Source organism: Cinclus cinclus, chromosome 15 (genome assembly GCF_963662255.1).
Source record: "Cinclus cinclus chromosome 15, bCinCin1.1, whole genome shotgun sequence".
NCBI lineage: Eukaryota > Metazoa > Chordata > Aves > Passeriformes > Cinclidae > Cinclus > Cinclus cinclus.
In genome coordinates this window covers 14118802-14135335 of record NC_085060.1, presented here as the reverse complement: position 1 = coordinate 14135335, position 16534 = coordinate 14118802, and the positions used below count along the sequence as shown (strand labels likewise).

At 55.8% G+C, this 16534-nt stretch overlaps 1 protein-coding gene across 1 annotated transcript in view; it reads left to right on the top strand.

Moving 5' to 3' along the window:
• Window positions 1-16258, top strand: part of EFNB1 (ephrin B1) — a 45900-nt gene extending 29642 nt beyond the window's left edge. Inside the window, exons 3-5 of the mRNA XM_062502745.1 lie at window positions 12167-12259; window positions 13204-13332; window positions 14279-16258. Coding sequence (XP_062358729.1) covers window positions 12167-12259; window positions 13204-13332; window positions 14279-14667 — 611 coding nt within the window. The 3' untranslated portion in view covers window positions 14668-16258. The remainder of the gene's footprint in view (window positions 1-12166; window positions 12260-13203; window positions 13333-14278) is intronic.
• The last annotated feature ends 276 nt before the right edge of the window (window positions 16259-16534 follow it).

The following is a 16534-nucleotide window of genomic DNA, read 5'->3' as shown; positions in this document are numbered from 1 at the left end:
GCTGTTGGAATCTTGCTGCAGAATAATTTGGAATAAACCTGATGTGGAAGAAGGAGCTGGGCCTGACTCTGGCAGGTCAGCCTTCAGCCCTCATCACTTCTGTCATGGCAAATTTTGCCAGGTGGTGACAAGGGCTCACTGCAGGCTCTGTTCCCTGTGTGGCTGTGTTCATGCCAAGGTGGCTCCTGGATGGTCAGCCAGGGAAGTTTCCCTAACAGGAGGGGTGACAGCAGGGACGACCTGGTGCCACAACCTGCAGAGCCAGCTTGGCTCCGTGCTGGCCACGACCGTGAGCTCTGCAGGGTTGAGTCACTGTGGCTGGGCCAGGCTCTTCCAGAGCAGTGGTCACTGTTACTGTGCAGATGTGGGGATGTGTGTCCCGTGTCACTTGAGGGGCACCAGCTTTGGAGCCATTGGGGGCAGGACACCCTGGTTCCAGCCCAGATGTCCCAGATGGGCTGGGGATGCCAAAAGTCCTGGCACAACTCCCATGTAGGCTCCCATCTTCGTTACCACAGCTGGCACCAGCCTGGTGGCTCTGGGACCACAGAGTTCAGCCCTTCTGTCCTTCAGCTGATGGAAAGCTTGATTGAATACAAGCTTTGCCTGAAGTGGGCAAAAAATTGGAGGAGAGGCCAAAGTGCCAGGTTTGGGTCAGGCAAACATCTTGAAGCACTCGGTCAGTGGCTCCTCTGTGTTTGATGGTCAAGTTCAAGCACTGACATGGTCATCAAGCTAATGAGGGCTGAAATTGGGGTCCTCCTGTGGGATTCTCAGGCTGCAAAGAGCCCTCAAAGACAAATAGGTTCCCCTAAACGAGCTCAGGAAGTGAGCAAAGCACAGAGGAGAAGAAATAAAGGATCCCTCTTATGGTAACCAAGCCCATGAGGAAGGTGGAGGCAGAAAGATTTACCAGCTTCTGAATTACCCAAATTTTAAGGAGCTGTTTTGCATTTCACACAAAAAATGAAGTGAAAATCAACCTCCTGGAGCTTTGGGAGGTGCTTTCACAAGCGGCTGCCGGTGCATTGCCGACTCCAAACGCGGCTCCCGCGGGGCCCCCGTGGCTTTGAGCCGATGCCAGCTCCCCTGCAAGGCTGCCAGCACACCTGGGTCACTGCAGGTGACCGGCTCCAGCTCGCTGCGGATCCGACGGGACGCGCAGCCGGGATTTTGCACAGACAGCACAGCCCAGCTTGGGAAATCCCGGCTGCGCGTCCCGTCGGATGTTGGGCTGAGCCTTTTAAGCTCATTTTTTAATATAAAATCCTATTTATCCTCTTGTTCCCATTTTCGGGCTGTGTAGGGATGCAGTGAGCGGAGTGCTTGGAGCATCCCTGTGGGATGCCCCCCTCTCCTCAGGGGGCCGGCAGTGCCCTCTGCCCCTGCCTTGGACCGTTTCTGACTTTAATTTCTCTTGACTCCTCCAAGCTTTGATGCGAAACCCCTCGGAGCTGGGAGCTGCCAGCTGAACTTTGGCCCCTGGGTGGGCTGAGGATGCTCCTGTGATCTGGCCGTACCCTCTGCTGAGCAGCTCCAGGAGTTCTTTCTGCCAAGAAATAAAATAGCCAAAAAAACAAAGTCAAAAGTCTCCTGAGCAGACCACCCACATGTTGTCTTTCCCCCCCCCCCCCCCTCCCCTACAACCACCCCAATTTTTCTCCCCTCCCTTTCCCCAAGCTTTGCCTGGACACACAAAAGGTTTTTTTTTCCTCCCTTTTCATTTCTAAGCCGGGGAAGCAACACTGGAGCCGAGGGGAGCAGGGTGTGTGCCGCTCATCCCCCACCTTCCCCAGTAGCTGGAAAACCTCCTCACCGGAGCTGGGGGGCTTCCCAGGGCCCCTCCTATTCAGGACCGCTCCTTGCCATCGCTTTGGATATGCCAAGCCTTGTTTAGGAACACTTTTATCATGGAGGGACATGGCCCCAGCCCTCAGCTTAGCAATGAAAAGGCTTTTGAAAGCTGCTGTTCCCTGTCACCGTCCTCTCCAGAGCCTCACACCGACTCCGTCCACAGAACCTCCAGGCTTTCCTTAAAAGCATCTTTGCTCCTGGAGGTGGATGAGGAATGGTGATGCTTATTCCTAAGGCTTTCCATAAAGAACAAGATGCAGCAGCATCTGCCTGCAGGTCTACACTGGAGACAGAGGCTGGGGGGACATGTGTGACTGCAGCAGGATGTGGGCACCATCCCCAGGATGAAGTACTGAAAGGGTGAAGGAGCTGTGAATTTGGGAACTGTGTGTTTTATATCATGATGTGCTGTGGTTTCTGCCATCCCTGGTCTCCCAGGTGTTTCCCTGCCTGCCTTTGGTACTTCGGTGGGATTCCCTGTCCCCAGTGTCCTGTCCCCTCCCTACAAAATACTTCCCACCAGAACAGCCTCTCCCCTGCCTGCTGCCTGCAGTCCGGGATATCGTGGGCAGCTCCGGCCCCACCACGGCTTATCCAGCCCTGCAGGTTCAGCTCCTTCCACCTCTCCTCCTAATTCACTCCAGCTCCTAATTACGTTTGCTGCTGCTCTTTGAACTTGCTCCAGTTTTACTATCTCTGGTAATGAGGTGCCTGGATAGAGATCCATTAATCCCCGTGTCCTGGCAGCAGGGTGACGTGAGAAGGAGCTCCTGGAGTGGCTCCCTGCTATCCCAGAGCTCTGGATCAGCGAATCAAAGAGTAGTTTGGGTTAGAAGGAACTGTTAAATGTCACCTAGTCCATCCCTGGAATGTCCCGTCCCTGGAAGTGTTTAAGGCCAGGTTGGGTGGGGCTTGGAGCAACCTGGTTTAGTGGAAGGTGTCATTGCCCATGGCAGGGGATGAACTGGATGGACTCTCATAGTTCCCAGTTTCTTCTCTGTTTTTGGGGCTGGTGGTGGTCCTGGTAGCCCCTTCTGTGTTCAGTAGGGTGTGGAGAACCCCTTGGCAGCTCAGCGTTGGGGTGCACTCCAGGCAGCTGTTTGCAGATGTGGTAGTGGTGCTGAGGTATTCTTCCAGGTCTTCTTCCTCACTGCCCAGCCTGTCCCACGAGCCTCTTTAAAGCACAGAGCCCTTGTTTGATGACAATGCTGAAGGAAAAGCAAGGTCCTAGTGGATGTTTCCTCATAAATCCGAGATGTTTGCTGTTTATTGTGAGTCCTTAAGCCCTTCAATCCATTTTTGATGTAACAACGTCCGTAATCCAATCCAACGCTTTTTGGCAGTGGGATGCAGTGAGAGCGGATCTATTACCCTGAGTGTTGTGTTAAAGCCCTTGTCTTGCATTTCTGTTTTTAGATGCAATTAGTCTTAACCTGGCAAGAGTTATTTGTTGTAAACCATCGCTGCTGCTGCGATGCAGCTTCGTCCCTGGGCCACGCTCTGTCAGCATTTTCCTGCAGCTCAGCGTGGGGAAGGGGGTCACCTATACCCTGCCAGCTGCCTGCCAGAATCATCCTTCCTCCTCGGAAGCTTTTTTGGGACACGTTGCCATACTCGCTTTTCTGGCTGTGCTCCTCCAGCTTCCGTTGGTTTGGGAAGCCTTCAGCCCGTGCCAGCGCGTGTGTGCGGAGCCGCTCGCGCTCCTTCCTGCATTCCTTGGGATTTGATAATTCCCTCCCTGGTTCCTTGGGCTGGGGGCTGTGCCGGGGGGGGCTTTGTCAGCCTGCCAGCTCTTTGCTGATGCCATTTGAATGTGGCCACTTTCATGTGCTCCTCATCCTCCTTCCCACAACTTGTTTGGTGGAGGGGAGTTGAAAGCCCAAGGGCCGTTTGATGCCATCATGGGAGCTGTGAACTTCTGCTGATAAAACTCCAATTAAGCGGCTTCCTCGTTCTTCACTCAAAGGGGCCTGGCTTGTGACACACCCGGGCCAAGCAGATGCCTGGTGGCATCCATCTGGTTTTGGGGCTTTGCTCCTCCATGCCCATCCCACTGGGAGCTGCTGGCGGAGAATGGTGATGCCACATGGGAGCCGGTGGCCGAACACAAACGGCTCTAACGGTGTCCTGCTCCCGACTTCAAAGCCCAGGCCCTGGCCATGTCAAACCCAAATAATGGCCCTTAGACAACACGCGGTTCCTTGTCTTGCAGGCTTGTCTGAAGAGCGTGACCACAGTAAATGTGATTTTGTTGAGCCCTGTCCCTTAAGCCTCTGCCTCTTTTCTCTTCTCCTCCTCCCTCCTGACCTTTTCGGCTCAGTGCTGTCCCCGGACAGCCCCTGGCAGCTGATCTCATGGCTCAGCCTTTCACGGCCCTAATAGGGATGAAAAGCCCCCTCAGAAAGGGCCGGTGTCCTGCGCCCGACCGGGAGGTAAATACCTCGTGCTTTGATCTGCTCTGGGGCCAAGGAGGCCCTGCCTGCCACAAACCCCCGCCCAGGGGTCCCTGCTTGTCATAACCACCCACCCAGGGGTCCCCCGTGCCTGCTCAGCTCCCTGGCTGCTGGGCAGTCCAGCTCTGCCTGTGGCCCTGGCACAGCATAGGGCTCTGGAGCTGGGCACTGGGTGCTGTCTTCCTGGGAAATTGGGCTGGCTGCATCCCAGGATGCTCTTCCCCAGGAGAAATTATTTCCAAGAGCATCTCTAGCATTGTCACTACCCCTTTAGCATTGTTATGACCCATTAGGAGAAAACAAAACGTGTTTAACTCCTCAGTGCTCCTGAATGCTGTGGTGACTATTAGTAGAGATGCTGTGCAGGGGTGATAGCAGTGAAGAGGTGACATCTCCCTCTGCATCACCTGCCTGATTCTGCTCTGCCCCCTGTTCCTGGGACACCGGGAATCCTCCTGTCCCCCTCAAAAGGGCTCTCTTGGTGGCTGTGGTGGGAGGCTTACAATAAAGCAGGATTCTTGGTGCATCCAATCTTCCTTTTCCTCATCCTGGCTCTTCCAAACCCTGCTCTTCCTGCCATGTCTGCAGCAAATCCCAGGGCATCTCTTGGAGCTGCAGATGCATGGATTGTGGTGATCTGACTCTTCAGTGATGGTCACCTCCTAGGACTTCCTCTAGGACGCTGGAAGAGAATTAAATTGGCTGCTTTTGGATTAAATGTTGAGTAGGAGACTCTCAAGGCAGAAGGAGCTTTCAGCTTGATGAGGAGCTGAAACAAATCCTGGAATACTGGTGTGTCTGGGAAGCTGTGCATGGATAAGTGCAGGCAGCTACCTCCTTGGTATATTTTTTTAAAATAACCATAACATCAAGACCCTTTCCCCAGACTTTTCTCCTGGGATCCCTATTGCAATCCCCTGCTCCTGTAGTGCTGGGAAGAGGCTTGTTGGTATCACTGCAGCTCTGAACTGGTGTGGAGGGGTCTGTAATGGTGGGTGCCGGGTGTGTGATACGTTCTGGGACATGGTGGTGGATGCTGGGATGTGGTGGTGGATGCTGGGATGTGGTGGTGGATGCTGGTGATGGTGGGTGTTCTGTGTCAGAGCAAGAGCTCACTGGGGGCTCCAGGAAGCACCACCACCCTTTTCCATCCCTAATTTCTAGGGCTCTGTGTCTATCCACCCCTCAGCCAGGCCACCCCAGGTGGTGTGTGGCGCGTTTAGCAGGTCACCTTTCTGGGGAGGATTGGTATCATCCTCTATTCAAAGTCTCTTTGCCCTGGGATTCATGTTTTCTCTGCTATTGTGTAATGCCTGAACTCTTTGATCCCACCTGGCAGTGTGGAGTGGGAGTTACCCACCTCATGGACAGAGGGCTGCAGGAGCAGTGGAATTTGGGAGCAGCTGCAGTGGGATCAACTCTAATTTTTGGGTAGAGTCCCCTTCATTTATTACTCAGCAAGGAGGCAAATCCTTGTCTGGGGAGTCAGGAGTTTGCCTGGCATCTACTGGAAATTTCCAAACCCTGTAACTCAGGGTGTTGCTGGAGACTACTTGGTCCATGCACTGGTGTCTGCCTGGAGCACAGACCATGCAATCCCCAGGAGCAATGGATCATCTCCTGCTCCAGTTGTTGTGGGGAGCAGCACTGGGAACCCCAGGTGATCCTGACCAGGCTGGGCTCTGGTGAGTGCATGGCCACTCTGGGAGAAGTGCCTGGGCTGGCTCCTCTTGCAGGCAGGGAATTATTTGCAATTCTGGGCCAGGAGTTTCACCGATGTCACCTCCCCAGTTCCAGATGTGGTAATGCAAAGTTTGCCTGTACTTGGCAGTGGGGTTTCCTCCTGGCTGTCCCACAGCAGCCAAAGCTGCTGTCTCCTTCGCCACTGCCTGGCACCTCCTTGTCTCCCTGAGCTCTTCCAGGCACCTGGAGCTTCCAGAAGATCTGCACATGAATCTGTCAGCCTCTCTGTCCCTGATAACCTGAAGTTTTCTCTGAGCCCCTGGGAGTGCAGATGGAATCTGAGCTTAGGTGGGCAGCTGGCATCGGCCATGCAGCTGGGGGATGGCACTGTCTGTCTCCATCCACTTCCCGAAGGATTTCTCAGTCATCTCCCAGATGTTTTGCTACCTAACAGGAGAGATTTACACCCTGTTAAAAGGCAATAAGTGCTTTCCTCCCCTCCTGCTCCCATCGGGGCCCACAAATGGTTCTGGCAGAGCATCAGGTGGGGAATTATGTGGCACGTTCATCCTGACCTGTCTCCAGTTGCTTGGGGCGACCACAGAGACTGCACAAATCACCTTCCTCTCCCAATGATGTGCTCTTTCTTTGGAAGGGGTGGACAAACCTGAAGACAAAGTGTTTATTTAGGGCCATGGTCCCCCTGAGCTGGGCAGGAAGCAGGATGAGGACACTGGGAGTTTCCACAGCTCATCCACACGGACAGTGTTGATGATAAAGGGCTTGAGTGAGTCACCATGCTGTGGTCCTGCAGCCAAGATGTGCTTTCCAGCCTGGATGAGGTTCCCTGCAATCCAGCAGTGACTCTTAATTATGATACTAATTAGGGTTGGGTATAATTTTCCACCAGAAAGCTGCTTTAATGGGAAATTAGCTTTTCACTTAAGCATTACTTGGGTTAAAGTGTCTTTTTCCAGTGGATACTTAAGTGTTAGCCTGTTCTCCTTTTGCCCCGGGAAAGAATGGGAGAGTGGAGCTGTAGGTGGTGAGGATGAGTGTGGTGGGTGGTGTCCTCCCTTATTCCAGCTGTAACTGTGAGTGTCCCTCTGCTCTCTGTAAGGAATGGGGCTCATTTAACCCTTTAATTTGATTTTGGGGGTGTTGCCCCTGGCCAGAGAAAGCCAAACCCCATCCCAGCCATATCCCATGTGATGGTTTTCATTCCTATTTCCAGCAGTGCATTTGAACTGGGGATTTTCCCGCTGTGTTTGCTGGAGTGTGGGGTGGCATGGCCAGATTCCCAGTGCTCCATGGGCCGCCTGCAGCGACAGGCTCCTCACCTGCCCTGTACAGCTGAGGGGAGGGACACAGCAGTCCCAGCTGGTTTCATGGCATGGGCCTGGCAGTGCCTTGATACCAGGGAGAAGAGCAGAAGGTGGAGCAGCCCCCATGGCCCTTCTCTTTCCATGCCGGACCATGTGTCTGGAGCAGCTCTGGAGCAACTCCGGAGCTGGCAGGAGTGGCTGTGAAACTCAAGCCTTGCACCTCCTGTGCTGTGCAGGGACGGGACAGGGCCGGGCTGGCTCGCACAGGCATTTCAGGGGCTGCAGGGCCCCTTCCCGGCGCAGCTGCCTCGGGAAGGCTGGGAGAAGGCTGGGAGAAGGCTGGAAGGCGGCTGCCGGCCCCGCTGGCAGTGTGACAGCGTGGGGTGGGCTCCTTCTGCACAGCCCCTGCCCCGGCGCTGGCAGCAGCCCCAGCCGATGTGCTGGAGCTCAGGGAAGGGGCTGGGGGATATGTGTGGGGTGGGGACCTCGTGTCCCCGCAGTGGGGCTGGCTAGGAAGCGACACCAATATTAATGTTAACAGTACCAATAATGGGATAGCTGGAGCTGCGTGGCCCTGATACCTGGGAGGAGCAGGAGGAGGGAGGAGCTGGAGCTGTAACCAAGCTGTGCTTCCCGGAGGCCCCAGGGAGTTGGTGTGCAGTGGAGCAGGCAGGTGCCTTTGCTCTGTGGCCTGGAAGTGGCTGTGTGTCCCCTGGGGTGCCAGCCCTGTTTGGGATGGGGGGGCCAGAGCTCAGTGCCCGTGCTGGGCTCCAGGGCAGCACCTCTGTGTCCGTACCGAGGGGGCATAAAACAGCTTGGAAGATCTGGAGAGGGGAGGTGGCAGGAGCTGGGATTTTATTTGAACTGCAGTCTGCTTGTGGATTCCTGCAGGGATCTCTGGCAGTGTCCGATCATGTCACAGATGTGGGAGATCTCCAGGGTGACCTGTAGGGACTTGACCTGTGCTAGGAGGGGCTTTCAGCCCAGGGCTGTCCAGGCTGGGCTGAGGCTGCTCTGCACCAGCTGGCCCTTGCCAGGGTCAGTCCTGAGGCTCCAGCAGGATCGGGGTCAGGCTGTGGGGCACCGGTGGGATGCTGCCACCTCTCCTGAAGTGATGGAAACAGGAACCTTGTGCAGGTCTGGGGGCGAGGGGGGTGGTGGGGACGGCGGCCGGGCCGTGGCCACGGCGTGCCTGGCTGGGGCTGGAGCAGGGCTGAGCTGCACAGATGGAAGAGTGATTAAGAGCAATAAAAGGAAAGAGACTTGGATTCGCTACAGTCTCAGCACATTAATTGTGCTTTGGGGCCCAAATCATAACGCAGCCCTGCTAGAGGGAATCCAGCAGAGAAACCAAACATCTCGCTTTGGCCAAGGCTGACCATTTAAGAGACCCTTGCCTTCATCTTTTGCCAGGTATTGCTTCCAGCGTCTCCCATCTGCCAAAACCCGAGTTCTGCTTTGAAATATTTTTAGGGGAGGGAGAAAAGCTCTGGTGACACTGAGTGCTGGCACTGGGGAGGCAGCAGGGACAGCACATGGCATTTCTGGCTTGGAGATGGGACCATGGGGTTGCTGGGGGTCTCAGCCATCTGTCCCAGCTCTGTGGTGTGTGTCACTGGGCTTGTGGAATTCCAGGAGTGGAGGTCCTGCCTGGCTTCCATGGTGGCTGAGCATCTCCTCTAAATTGACAAGCAATTACATGGTTAATGGTATCACTGTTAAATCCTCATCACTCAGCAGCCCGGGGCTTAATGCTCCATTAGGGCAGAGGCATCTGATGGCTCTCTGGGCTGGGAGTGGCCTTTGGAAGTCAGCCTTTGGAAGTCACTGGCCAGAGGTTATTTTTGCTCTCCTACTACAGCAACCCTTCGAATCCATCCAAAATGGAATAAGGCAGGGAAATGCTCCTGTATGCTCAGTGTTGCTGGGGCTGGCTGGATTGAGCCTTGCTGGTATGGCATGGGGAGGTGACTGTGTTGTTTGAGACTTGCCACTTCCTATTCCGTGGGTATTCCGAGCTCCCTGCCTGGCTTCCTTTGTTGTGTCACAGCTCTGCCTCCTGCTGCTGCCCTGCAGCTGCCTTTCTGCAGCTCGGAGCTCCCCCACCTCTCCTGCAGCCGCTGCCGTGCCTGTGGATTTAACATTTTCATCCGTGGGTTGCTGACTCTGGATTCCATCGGCAGCTGAGGATTGGTGGTGTCACCATGGCTCACCCTAACCCTGGCAGTGAGTGGCACAGGCACCTGGGGGATCCATCAAGTGCCACCTGGATCCCAGTCTGGATCCACTGGAGCTGGGCTGAGCTGAGCCTGGAGCCTTCTGCTAGGAAAGCAGGAAACAGAGCAGGAGGAGCAGCTCTTCATCGCTCAGCTTCACAGGGAATTGTGCTGGAGGAGCCTTTCCTGATGGATCAAGGACCTGCTGCTCTGACATCACTCTGCCCTACATGTTCACATCAAACTCTCTGGACTCTGCACCATTTGCATGGATTTGGGGATTTAGGATTTTGACTTTTGGAAGTCCAGCCAGCTGTGTGGAGCATCCAACTACTTTCTGGCCCATTGTGGATTTACACAGAATGTGGAAGCTCATGTTCTTATTTCCAGAGGCCACTCCAAGACCATCACTGTGGGTTTTACAAACGTTTTTCCTTTTTTTTTTGTTCCCTCAAGCAACTGCTTCATTTTTTCGCTTGGTTCCTTCTCAAAGCTATTTTCTCCCTCATCATTTCTATGGCCAGAACAAGAAGAAGAAACTTTATGTCCAAGTGTGGGTTGGGAAGAAGGATACTCAGCTGTGTCCCTTGGTCCATCCCTGTGGCTCCAGCTCCTCCCTCTGTCCTCTTTGGACCTTTAGTATTTTTGTTGTATGTGGATGGAATGTCTCCGTAGTTATTTGGAGGAACCACTGCCTTTGTGGGATCTTCTGGTTTCCCCCACTTGAACCACGCTTGCTTGTTACCTCATTTTGTTATAATTAGTTAATTATTTATAAATCAGACCTCGTGAGGCCTCACAGGGACTGGTTTTTACAGACTGCTGCCTTCTCCCTCGACGGATGAGTGTCTTCAAGATGCAACAACCCATGGCATGGAGCTGGGAAACTGTTCAAGGAGCTGCTTCAGGGCTGTGAGCTGGGATGTATCTGCTGATTTCACCCCCAAACCGGCGCCTCCAGCCTGGGAGAACTGGGCTGCCGAGCTTTGTGCTGGAGTTCACTCCCGATGTGTTTTTATGGGGAGTCTGAGCTCAGGTCCATCCTGTTTGGATTCCAGAGAACTCGTGCAGGCTGTCGGGGGCGTTTCTCCACATTCCCAGGCGTTTGCGTGGGGCTTGGTGCTGACAGTGCTGCTGTCGGAACGGCCGCCAGCAGCTCCCAGCTGGATGCACCATCCCAGCTGGATGCACCATCCCAGCTGCATGCACGGCTCCATCCCGGGAGCCGCTGGCAGGGGGGACCCCGCTGCGGGTGAGGTGATAACTCAGCAAATGGCCCGAGGACTTTTTGATTAGGAAAACATTTGCTGGGGTTTCAGGCGAGAGACTTGATTGCACAGAGGTGTTTGGAAAGAGCTGATGGACTTGGAGCCTGCTTCCCAGCAGGATCTGGGTGTGCTTTCCAGAGTATCCCAGCATGGAGGCTCATGGAGGCACCCAGGAGAATGTGGAAAGATGACCTTGCTCTGTACTCCAGCGTCTTCCTGTCCCCTCATCAACACCCAGCAGGGTCCAGTGGATTCATCCCAAATTTCTGTCAGTCCAGGCAGGTCCTCCCAGACCTGCTTTTCTGCATGATGGAGGCAGGAATTGGGCTGCACAGGGAACCTGAAACCCCAGAGCTGAGCTCTGGCCTCGAGGCTCAGGGAGGTGTTGGCTGTGCTGTGCTGGCCAAGTCCTGCCTTGTGTCTGGAAAATTATCCCTGGACTCTGTGATTCTCCATCACATTACCTTTCCCAAGCTGTTGCGGAGCTCCTCCCAGGTTTCCCTGCTTCCTTGGGTGAATTGATCCCTGTGGTTGAATTTGTTGGAGCACTGGGATGATTTGTGTTTGCTGCAATGGAAGGAGGTGGTGAGTTGGGAACCATCCCGGTCCCTGGGCAGATCCAGCTCCATGTCAGGCACAATGGCCACATCCAGGGCCCTGGTGGGGTCACACCAGTTTTTTGAGTCTGTTTGGCAGCATCTATCATTTAGGTGCTTAATCCTGAAATCCTCATGTTCAGGTTTATTCTCTCTTGTGTCCCCCTGCCCTGAGCCCCGCAGAGGGCTGGAGGATGGGGGACCTTCCCAGTGCTCCCGTGGGATCCAAGGGCTGAAAACTCCATGTTGGCTCCAGCAAAAAGTTAATGTGAATTTAAGTGACTTCTGCCCTGCAATTAGAGCCCCCAGAGCCCACTGGGGCTCTGAGTTTACATTCTTCGCCGAGGCACAGGGTGTAATTAGAGATGTATAATTTAAACTGTGCATATGCAAGTGTTCCCATTCTGCACCAGGAGCAAAGGAAATTATCCAGGAATTAAAGGGGGAGGAGGGTGCAGGCATGGAGAATGGCTCACTTGTGTGGATGTGGCAGTGAGAGGAAGCTGCAGGGATCACGTCCTCACTGCTGCAGGCAGCTTTGGAGGGGGCAGGAGCTGGGAATTTGGTGGACTCCAGATTGGGGTGTGAAGATGCGTCTGTAATGGGGGGTCAGGAGTGAATCCTTGGGTTAGGAGGTGCCACGGGATAGATGGAACCTGCTTGGCAGTGCCAGGGGACAGTGGAGACCTGCACAGTAAATGCAAAGAACTGCCCAGCAGTGCCCCTCCAGCTCCTAGGAACCTGTCTAACATTCCCTCTCTTTTCTTGCAGCCACTTCCAACGGCACACTGGATGGCCTGGAGAACCGGGAGGGAGGGGTCTGCCAGACACGCTCCATGAAGATTGTCATGAAAGTGGGGCAGGGTGAGTCCTCCTGTTCCTTGGGGTCTCCTGCTTTCCCCTGAACCACGATCCCTGTTCCTCTGGGGGATGTGGGAGTTCAAGATTGCAGGGAAACTGAGGCCAGGCCAGCTGCTCCTGGGAGCACTCCTGGGTTAGTTCAGCAGAGTTTCATTTTTAGGATCTTTCTTCCTGCCTGTTTTCTCTTGCCAACATGGGGCATGTGCAGAGCACTGGGGTTGGAAGGGAGCGATTGTTCCCAGTTACCTTGTGGGCCATATCCCGGCTGGAAGCGAGCTTGGCACAAGACCCATGAACCCTGCGAGTGCCTCGGGGGGCTGGCACAGGCAGTGCCCCTGTGACTTCCCAGGTGTCCAAGGGGGCATTTAACTAGCCAGGCATCAGGGATTTGGCTTGGTGGCTCTAAGCTGTGGAAGTCACCAGGCTGTGGGGACTCCAGTGGCAGTGGGACACCGGGGATATCACCAATGGGCTTTTATTCTGGAGCTCCTTCTCCCCACCACCTCCATCCTGAGCTGCTTCCCAGCCCCAGTAATGGCCTCGGCTCGTTTTGGCCCTGACTTGGATGCGCAGCTCCTGATTCTGCTTCTCATTATTGTGTTTGCACTTCAGGGCCAATATTTATAATAAACAGGCAAAGCTGTGCTGCAGCCTTGGCCTCCTGCCTGCCCTTCCATTCTCTTCCTCCTGCTGCCAGAGCAAGAAACCTGTCCCAGCCCACGCACGGGAGCTCTGAAAGCAGCAAACCAGGGAATTAGGGTGGGGACCTGCTTCCCACAAGCCCTGGAGCATCTCAGCCTTGCTCTGTTGCTCTCGGCATCTCCCAGTGCTCCTATGCCCCATGGGAGTGGCTGACAACTGGGGGCACTTCTTTAAGTGGGGGAACAAACTGCTGCCTTCCAGGTTGGATCAAGGCTTCTCATCCATCCCTCCCTCCCCTTTCCCAGATCCAAATGCAGTGATCCCAGAGCAGCTGACGACGAGTCGGCCGAGCAAGGAGTCGGATGACACCATGAAGGTTGTCACGCAGAGCCCACGCAGCAAGGTTCCAGCGGTGGAGGAACCTGGCAAGCCAGGTGGGTATTCCAGGGATCCCCAGGAGAGGGATGGGACTCTGCTTGCTCTGGGGCCAGTGAAGTCCCTCCAAGCTGAGCTTGTTGTTTGGATGCCAGGGATACCAGACTCTCCAGATCTGGGATCTGGATGGGTTTGCCCTCAGTGTTGCGTCCATCTCTGCTGTCCCGCTGCTGTCCCAAGCCCAGCATGCAGAGCAGCTCAGGTTTATTTTCCCAGCTCCTGGCAGGGAAGTGCTGTTTCAGCAGTCTTCTTCCTCCTCCTTGTCCCATGTGTTCCTCACAGTATGTCTGTCTGAGAGAGCTTGGAGGAGGTGAGGTTCTCTGGTGTGAGAGCCCTTTGAAGGTAGTTTCCTGAGTTCCTGACCCGTCTGAGAGCAAAGTGGAATCAGATGAAGCTGGAAAGAGTCTCTCTTTTCTTCCTGCCTGGATTGGCCCCTGAGTGGTGCCCCTGCAGGGGCTGTGGCTGCCCTGGCCCAGGGGGCAGTAATTGGTGACTGGGGGGATCTGGATGTCAGAGCCCACATTCATCAGGGCATCCTGGTCTCCTGTGGGGAGCAAAGGCTCCCCAGGTCTGGAGTGGTGTCACCTGGACATGATGAACACTGTTCCCTAGGCTGGGAGATGGGAAGGGGAGCAATGGCGCTTGATGGGGGACAGGGCATGTGGTATCCCCTCTGTGGATGCCTGGGGCTCCTGCCTGCCCTGCCCAGTCCTTCCCAGGGATGGGTGGGTCTGACTGGGATGGAAAGGTGGGGAGCAAGTGCCGTCCCCTTGGAGGTGGAGGGCTCCTCTCCTTGGGATCATGGCGCGAGAATGTTGTGCTGAGTTTGGGGGGCAGAGAGGGGCTTCAATGGGCAACTCATCCCCCTGCTCCGCAGGTGTGAACCATGCATGGACAGAGCACGGATCTGGCTGCCTCTGACCCCCATCTCCCCTTGCCTTGCAGGTTCCGTCAACCAGGATGGCCAGGAGACCCAGGGTCCCAGCGATGGCTTTCTGAGCTCCAAGGTGGCCGTGTTTGCCGCCATCGGCGCCGGTTGCGTCATCTTCATCCTCATCATCATCTTCCTCGTCGTGCTTCTGATCAAGATCCGCAAGCGGCACCGGAAGCACACGCAGCAGCGAGCCGCAGCTTTGTCCCTCAGCACCTTGGCCAGCCCCAAATGCAGCGGGAACGCGGGCTCGGAGCCCAGCGACATCATCATCCCCTTACGGACTACAGAGAACAACTACTGCCCGCACTACGAGAAGGTGAGCGGGGACTACGGGCACCCCGTCTACATCGTGCAGGAGATGCCCCCGCAGAGCCCAGCCAACATTTACTACAAGGTGTGAGGAGCAGCCTGGGAACGGCCGATGCAGCAGCGCGGGAGCGCCGGGCGCGGGGCTGGCACCGCAAGGGAGGAAGCGAAACGTCCCCACCCCCGGCACGGTGCGGGCAGCGCCGGGAGCGGCGCCGGGGAGCGGAGGGCTCAACGCTCACGTGCTGATTCTCCCCTTTGTATTTAGTTTTGTAGTTCTCAGCTTTTGTAATCCCGAGACTCTGAGGGTGAGCCTTCAGCCTCCTCCTCTTCTTCTCCAGACTGTGGCCGGCCGAGGGGGGCGGGCGCCGTGCCTTTACCGTGCTCGGGACACCGCTGGCAAACCCGGAGACTCCACCTCCCCTTTGTGGTTTGGGATTTCCCCGCGTCACCTCTCGGGCCCTGCAGGAAGTGCCCGCCAGCGCTGTGGGGTCCCGGAGCCTGGAGCGACGCCGGGGCCTCGGTCCCAGGAGCAGCGAGCGCGCAGGGGGATGAGGAGGAGGAGGATGCTTTGCCAAGGTGCCAAGATGCAGACAACTGTGCAGGGAGGAAGCTGGCAAACCCGATTTACTACTACTACTATTATTATTATTATAATTATTTTAATTTTTTGTAACATTTTTATTTTTGTGAATTCTGGGCGGGACTCCAGCCCGCCGCCTCCGGGCACATGCTGTCACCTCCTTCAGCACATCATCCTGCCGGCCACGGGGCAGATCCTGTTCCCCCAACTGCCCCTGGAAACTTTTGTGTTCGTAGCTGTTGACTCTTGTTTTAGTCTCTTTATAAAAAAAAAAAAATTCTATCTCCACCCTGTCTCAAGCGTTCAGTGCGCGAGGGGCTGGACACTGCTCCTGCCCCACGCAGAGCAGCTGTGGCCTGGCAGTTCTTCCCGACCCCTCTGGAGCATCCCACTGTGCAAAAAAAGCCTTTGGCTTTCTATTGGGCAGGGGCTGAGCCTGCTGGAAGCAAAGTAGGGGGTGGCAGGGGGAAGCTGCCGCCCCTCCCAAGCCAGGCATACTGCAGGTGGTTGTCCTTGGAAAGGAAAGCTGGAAAACAAAGGTTCCCTTGCAGCTTGTGCTGGTGTGTCAGGAGGAGGCTGGTGCTCGGGGCTGGAAGCCCCCAAGAGGATGGAGCACCAGGCTTGGCTTGGTTGGGAACTGAGCCAAAGGCTTTTCCACCCTCCTGCTTTACCTGAAGAATCCAGTGCCGCTCAGTGCTTTGGGGACCAGCCCCTGCTGTGCCGTCCCCTGCCCTGCTTCTGGCACAGGAGCATTCCCTGTCCTGCCACCTCCCAGGGGTCCCACGGTCTGGCCTCCCCCGCCCTTGCCTTGCCCATCTCCTGCCCAAAACTGGAAGGGGTTGAGCCTGGCTGGTGGGATCATTCCAGGCTTTCTCTTCCTGGGAGGAGCCGCCAGCACCGCGGCTGATGTCAGTGAGCCCGGCGGGGCTGGCAGGGCCCTGTCCTGGGGCTGTCCCCCCTTCCTCACTTTCTTTTCCTTCCAGCAGTAGCTGCTTTTGCTCAGGGAGCAGGAGTGGGGCCAGCGGGGCTGTTCCTGCCCGGGCTGTTCCCGCCTGTCCCCAGGGCCCCGAATCCCGCATTAGGAAGTGCCCAAAGAGCGAGGGAGCTGCTCTGCTAAAGTGCCTTGACAAGGAGCGGGTGGGGGCAGGGGCAGAGCAGGGACAGGGGACTGTGGCCTGGGAGGATCTGGTGACTTGGGGGAGTCCGGTGGCCCCGGGGGGATCCGGTGGCCCGGCCACTGTACTGGGGTTTGGCCCTGAGTGGGATGGGAGCATCCTGTGGTGTCACATTGTTTGGTTTGTCGTTTAGGGCAGGAATTTGGGCTGGAGCAGAGCAGGGTGTCCCAGCTCCCCTCCTGCCCTTGGCATCCTGAGGTGGT